The sequence below is a fragment of the Corythoichthys intestinalis genome, chromosome 19 (assembly GCF_030265065.1).
Source record: "Corythoichthys intestinalis isolate RoL2023-P3 chromosome 19, ASM3026506v1, whole genome shotgun sequence".
Classification (NCBI taxonomy): domain Eukaryota; kingdom Metazoa; phylum Chordata; class Actinopteri; order Syngnathiformes; family Syngnathidae; genus Corythoichthys; species Corythoichthys intestinalis.
In genome coordinates this window covers 20,844,591-20,852,130 of record NC_080413.1, presented here as the reverse complement: position 1 = coordinate 20,852,130, position 7,540 = coordinate 20,844,591, and the positions used below count along the sequence as shown (strand labels likewise).

The window sequence follows — 7,540 nt, the reverse complement described above, 5'->3', positions numbered from 1 at the left end:
GTGTTGGTCCTCATTATAGTAGAGAAGACAGAGTAAATATAATCTACACAAAGAAACTGTAACCCGATCGCCTCACAGCCTCAAAAAGTAAGGGTTACGTTACGTCAGAAACTCGTTCGGTACGCCTCCGTTCCGAACCGAGCACCCCGTACTGAAACGGTTCAATACAAATACATGTACCGTTACACCCTTAAACTGAAGTCATTATATTATGCAAATAAGGTCGCTTAAAAGTGGGTGGGGACAATTTGAGCATCCTTAAAAGTATTACCGGGTTAGCTCTACCGATTTCACCAATGAGAAGTCGCAACAATAACCACATGACTCCATTACACCAATCAGACCCAAGCTTGCTGTTCGAGCTTTTCGCCAGCCTGTTCAATCATGTGGTGTCTTTAAAGCACCGTAAAAAATATAAAATAAAGTATTTTGTATAGAGCGCTGCCCTCAACATTTCTCAAAAGCGCAGATTTTAACCTCTCTCCCAGTTTTTATCTGGCACCGATTGACCACAGAAAACTGGAGATATGATCCTGTTAATTTCAAAATACTAATTATGAAGGAACGCTCCCCTATTCCAACAAGGAACTATTTTTCTCCACCACCAGAGGGCAGTCCTGCTCTTTGGACGAATAATGCTGCATTTATGTTTTTTTTTTTTCTCTCGTCGGAATTCTATGATTTATTTATTTATTTGGCTTATTGTGATTATATTATGGAGCCCCTATTATGAAAACAGTCCATATAGATAACTTTGTGCTCAGAGAAAAATATCATTGTTTAATAAAAAAATCCAAAAAAATATAAGCTGCGATTGGCTGGCAACCAGTTCAGGGTGTCCCCTGCCTACTGCCCGTAGTTGGCTGGGATAGGCTCCAGCACCTCCGCGACCCCCGTGAGGAAAAGCGGCATGGAAAATGAATGAAATGAATATAAGCAGTTACTCACCATGTTACTCATTACTTGTGTACTCTTTTCACCAAATGCTTTTTTACTTGTACTTGAGTACATTTTTCATTGAACTACTTTTACTTGAATAATATTATTCGTAAGTTGCACTACTCTTACTTGAGTCAAATTTTTTACTTCTCTACCCACCTCTGAGTATAACAGTCCTAAAGACAGCGTGACCTGTGTAGATAATTTTAATGATAAAAAAAAAAAGCATCATTTCACATCATGAAAATAGTATGTGATGTAAGGATGCGACGTTAAAATCTGAATGTAGACCAGAAAACAAAACAAAAAAAAAGGAACAGTGTGAAAATAAATGAGTTTCATTTCATTTTCAAACATAAAAATCAACAGAAAAAGGCAAAATTATTTGTTGTATATTTGAAGAAATTTGAACAGGAATTCACTTAGATGTTAGCTTTCTAGGATTTGAATTCGTAAAGAAAATGGTTTTATTTTGAAATTCCTAAGGGTTGGGTTAATGCTCCTGTGAAACTCGTAGGGTTCTTAACCTTTAGCAAGGTTAAGGAACCACTGCTTTGGGGTAAAAGAGTTAACTGATTCTCATTGGAAATACTGACCTGAAAAAGAAGATGGAATAAACCAAAGCAAAATATAACCAAATACAAACACATACAACACCAACTGTGCAGTATAATACTGTATTTGTATCGTAAATTAAAAAAAAACACTGTTGAATAAACGTTATTGTACACTACTACTACTACTACTACTAATAATAATAATAATGATCATACAGTAATGACATACATGAATACGGTGTTTAGCTACCGTGTAATCTATTGAGATTGTCTAACCGGTGAAAACCTTCGAAGTAAAAGTTCAACTCTTACTTTCTTGATTTAGCGGAAATTGTTTGTTTGATTATGTTGTGCTTGACGAGACGCGCGTTTCAAATAGAACTTTGTTCACTGTCAGAGCTGCCAAACGACACCGCATGACAGCAAGGACACTTCAACCGCAGCTAAAGCATTTTCCTCCATCCATTTATTTAAACTAATCAACACTTAAATTTGACTCGGACAACAATTTGAAGACTTTCACTTTAGCACAATGTGGGGAACCCACAGGAGCCGGTACAGGAGCGGCTCTGGAGACAGCGAAGAGCCGGAAATTGTGGTGAACATCGGCGGAGTGAAACAGGTATTTTGTCGGGACGTTCTCAACCGCTTCCCGGACACTCGCCTGGCCGAACTGGTGAATTCAGTGCCCCCCCTTCCCACGGAGGACATCTCTTCTCTGTGTGATGACTACGACCCTGAAAAGGGAGAATTTTATTTCGACAGGGATCCAGACGCATTCAAGTGCGTCTCAGAGCTTTATTACTACGGAGAGATCCACATGAAGCGAGGCATCTGCCCAATCTGCTTCATGAAGGAGATGGACTTCTGGAAAATTGATTCGGATTTTTTGGATGAATGCTGCAAGAGTAACTTGAGGGAAGTGGAGGACGAGCTGGAGGAGATTGCTGAGAAGGTGAGGACCATTCTGGTGGATCGGGAAGGAGATCCGAGAGCAATGGGCTGGCAGCGCATCCAGACGTGCTTGTGGAGGCTCATGGAGAAGCCTGAGTCTTCTGTGCCCGCTCACATCATTGCCATCCTCTCCTTCGTGTTCATCCTTGTGTCATCTGTGGTTATGTGTGTCAGCACCATACCGGACCTGCAGGTGGAGGACGAAGAGGGGAACCTCATGGACAACCCAACTTTAGAGGTCACACACAAAAAAACAATCCCAAAATTTTAGCTGGTCTCAAATTATTTTAAACCCCAAAATATTCAACTCTGGTATATGTAACCTGGACAGAGGAGGGCAGTGTAATACAATCACGCAGATACTATCAAAGAAGCATTTCACAACCCTTATGACCTAAGAGGGCGCTGTAACGTAATCGTTATTCACAGAGGATAAAGAATATATGCCTGTGAGTAGGGCTGCAACTAACTTATATTCAATTAATCGGACAATTAGTTAAATGATTAGTGGAGTAATTGCATAAATCACTTTTTTCAATTACCTTCACAATTTAACTTGAATTTGTTTTAGGCATGTTGTAAGTAACAATGAAGACATAATGGAACTATTTCCTTCAAAAATAATATTTTATGACAGCTTTTTGACTTAACTGTAGTCTACAACTGTAGTATTTTAAGCACATAAAACTTTTTAATAAAGGTTCTGAGTATAAAATATAAAAATAATTTCTCAGTACACAAATCAGACAAAAGTTGACAGTATTTTCTTTTGGGCAAAGCGGTGACATAAGTTGTGTAAATGATCGTTTATTTTCTTTAAACAAAGGTAGGTAACAAAAGTAGGCAAAAAAATTCGAATGAGGAGAAGGCAGACTGTAATGAATCGTTTTTTTTAATGAAAAAGTTGTTCTTAAATACAATCCAAATCCAATTTCAAAGCACACTCTCGTGTATGACAATTTAAAGTTTGAATTGGAGTTTGTGTTGAAAGGTGACTGTCATATGAATGGGTTTATGTGTGTGGTTCCTTTATTAAAAAAAAAAAAAAATGAGGCAACTTTACTCTCTAACAGTAATTTAAGTGCTAAAATGCTTGTCCAAAATACAATACAAACGGACACTTAAGACACTGATTAGCATAATCTCTAACTAAATTAGCGCTCTGTGCTAAGTAGTAACGTTTCATCAACAGAGAATACAAACTCTACAATTGACTTCATTTACTCACCTCTGACGGAGACACACTGGAGCCAACAACACAAAAGTTAACTCTCGACACTTTGTAATACAGTGTTATTGAATAAGCAACCCAACCTGACGGTAGCAGTGAACTCTCTCTCTCTTGCTCTAATCACTGGCGCAGCCTCACATTACACACAAACAAGGACCCAAACGGGACTGCTCATAACCGCCGGCAAAAATCGGTTATCAAATTAGTTGGCAACTAGTTTATTAATCGATTTATTTGATTAGTTGTTGCAGCATTACCTGTGAGAAATGATGAGTTGCTATTTGTCCACACCTAATCAAGTGAGTTACATGAAATTTACTACCACCATACTGCTCTCTTATCTTAACATTTCGCTTGCAAGTCAAAGCAAAACATTAATCAGAACTACGGCCTAATTTTGAAAAACTCGTTAGTCAAACCATTCATTTTTCGAGGCACAAGTGCACCACCATCCCAAGTAATACTGCAACTCGAGTAATTCGATTAGAAAAAAAGCTTCAAATGAAATTTTGCTGCTTCGAGTATTAATTTAATTAGAGTGGCGTTGTAATGGTTTGTTTTGAAAATGTTTGCGTTTAGTTTTCTTAATTTGGGTGGATACACTACCTTCCTGTGGCAACAGTGAATAAGACATCACTCAGTTAACATGGCTGAATCCAACTGCTCCCTGTCATGACTAAAATACATTTTTGCTTGCTAATATGTTTTTTTTTTTGCATTCATAATTTAGTTTAGAAGTATATTTAGCTGTGTTTTTTTTTTGTGGGAATAGGTGTTTGAACAATTTTTTATTAACACAGCTAAAAAAAAAAAAAAAAAAAAAAAAAAGCATTTTATAGCATTTAACCTTGCGGAGTTTTGATATGCATGTTAGCCAATTGTTCTTTTGTTGTACTTAGATCCCCATTTATTTATTTTTTATACTCTTTGAGGCTAACCTCAGGTATTTTAATTTATTGTTAAATGAAAGTGTATTTCTGCATAGTATGAAGAAACACGCATTTAATGCTCGTTTGAAAGTGCAATCTTCTTAGCGAGCCTTTGTTTTCTCCTAAAATTAACTCAACACATTAAATGCTCCTCGTCCGATCACTCCATTGTTCAAACGAACAAGTTGATAGATTAATCGGCTACTAAAATAATAGATAGCTGCAGCCCTAATCCCAAGCACTCATAAAATACAATATTTTAGAGATATTACAGATTTTACAGATTTTAGTCCCTTTACATTTCTCTTTAGTCTTACGAGTACAAAATCTATTCAACTATTACTTTTGCTTTGGTTTAAGGAGAGAAACTTCCAGTGAAAGAAAACTACTGTAAACATATTTGAGTGGGAAACCACATTTTTTAATTTAACTCATGTAAAAATGTACTTAAAACAGCCTTTTAATTTTTTTCCAGTGCATTGAGACGGTGTGCATCGGCTGGTTCACTATCGAGTACATCTTGCGCCTCGTGTCGTCCCCCAACAAAGTCAAGTTTGTGCTGGCCTTCATGAATGTGGTAGACTTTATGGCCATTATGCCTTTCTTCGTGGTCCTTCTTCTTACTTCGCTGGGTGCGGGGGTGATGGAGCTGGCCAACGTGCAGCAGGCAGTGCAGGCCCTACGTATCATGCGCATCGCTCGTATCTTCAAGTTGGCGCGCCATTCGTCGGGACTCCAGACCCTCACTAATGCCCTGAAGAGCAGCTTGAAAGAGCTCGGGTTGCTCCTCATGTACATGGGTGTGGGTGTGTTCCTGTTCTCCGCGCTGGGCTACACTATGGAGCAAAACCACCCGGAGACCCTGTTCACCAGCATCCCACAGTCTTTCTGGTGGGCTGTGATCACCATGACCACCGTGGGTTATGGCGACGTGTACCCCAAGACCACTTTGGGCCGGTGCAATGCCGCCATCAGCTTTCTTTGCGGCGTGATTGCCATAGCCTTGCCCATCCATCCCATCATCAACAATTTTGTCCTGTTCTATAATAAGCAGCAGGTTCTGGAAACGGCCGCCAAACACGAGATCGAACTGATGGCCTTGCGTTCCGACCAGGATGGCACTACACACAAACACGTCTGTGGAGATAGAAACACCCTAATGGCACTCCTGAAAAGTCCCCGCAGGGGAGGAGGGTCCACCCGAGACCCCAACACTAGTGACAGTTTGGAGAGCACCACTAAAACTAAGCATTGAACACTTCATGGGATAGTTTATTATTAGGGATACAATTGCAGAAATGTTGGGTCTTACAAAGAAGAGCATTCACCCACTTGCTCCGCTATCTTTGGGATGACCAAAAAATTATCAGGAAATAATTAAGAGGCCACAGCAAAATGATCAGTTCACTGGATTATGCGTTTTATTTGTACAGAGGAACAGTGGGTAGCAAATTGAATCCTCACTGTAAATTTTCCAGTGTTGTCAAAGAAGTAATGGTCCAAAAACGTCAGAACCGCAACAGGCACCATTCCAAACATATTCTGTAATTTTCGGACGATAAACCGCTACTTTTTCCCCTCATTTTGAATCCTGCGGCTTATAGTCCAGTGCAGCTTATTTGTTATTTGGGTTAATAGGTAACACTTGAATTGACTGCGGCATCATAAGACTTTCATAAGACCGTCATAATTATGACATGATACTGTCAGTGGCATTAATAAATGCTCATGACATGTCATTAAGTGTCATCCAACAAATTATATCACCAACTCCATTTATGTCCAGTCCGGATCTTTTACATCCATTCAAAGGTGAGATAATTTGCCGGATGACACGTAATGACATCTGTCATAAGCATTCATTTGTCAGAGTAAGGCATGGAGGACCCAAACGCAGGGAAACCAAGAGCGGCAAAAACGCAAAGGCAGCATGGCAGGGTGGTGATAAACTCATAAAAGCTTTGATTAGGGGTGTGACAAAATATCGAAATGGTGATGTATTGTGATACTTTGTATCCCAAAAGGTTATCGATATGTTCCTGTCAGGAATCGAGATATCGTTTTAAAAAGGTGTCAATTAAAAAAAAAAAAAAAAAAAAAGGCAGCCATTGACGGTGCTCGACGACCAATCCATTTAGAATGGTAACGTTCGTTCATTCAAAACCATAGCATTCACAGTCATTCGGTCCGATTTTCAGGGCATTTACAGGTCACTTTCTGTTCATTTTAGGGCATTTACAGATCATTTCCTGTTGAGTTTGAGTCACTGCTTCTTCATCTGGGTGATTCTTAGTTCACTTCCTGTTCTGTAACGCAAAATAAACAGCGAGTGACCCATAAAATACCCCAAAATCAACAGTAAGTAACTGAAAATCAACAGGTAAATGACCTTAAATGGCCCAAAATTACTCATTGCCTGGCATTGGCTGCCACTGACGACTATAGACGTTCAATCCTTTTGAAGTAACAAAACTCAACCAAACTAACCCAACTCAAACAAAAGACTGGGTATGAAATTTACTGTGGGGCACAGACATACACTGAGAACAGACGCTTGGAAAGACACTATGTTGACAATGACCATAAGCGGAGTTTAAGGGGGGGGCAGGCCCCTCCTGGTGGCTGAAAAGTGTCATTACATGTAATTGACTTTCCTATTTATATATATATATATATATATATATATATATATATATATATATATATATATATATATATATATATATATATATATATATATATATATATATATATATATATATATATATATAAAAGTTGTAACGCAATAAAGCAAACAACAAAAATGAATGAAATGAACAAAAAATATGTGGTAATATTGGTTATAATTATTTTTCGAACAGATTATGTGACTAGCACCTTAGACGGTCATTTGCTTTGCATGTTATTAAAAAAATAAAATAAAAAATTAG

General features: G+C 38.4%; 1 protein-coding gene across 1 annotated transcript; it reads left to right on the top strand.

Moving 5' to 3' along the window:
* Positions 1-1,858: 1,858 nt before the first annotated feature.
* LOC130907683 (potassium voltage-gated channel subfamily F member 1-like) lies at positions 1,859-7,254 on the top strand. Its single transcript, XM_057823048.1, has 2 exons — positions 1,859-2,688; positions 5,086-7,254. The coding sequence occupies exons 1-2, from the start codon at positions 2,029-2,031 to the stop codon at positions 5,863-5,865; spliced, it is 1,440 nt and encodes a 479-aa protein (XP_057679031.1). The 5' UTR covers positions 1,859-2,028; the 3' UTR covers positions 5,866-7,254.
* The last annotated feature ends 286 nt before the right edge of the window (positions 7,255-7,540 follow it).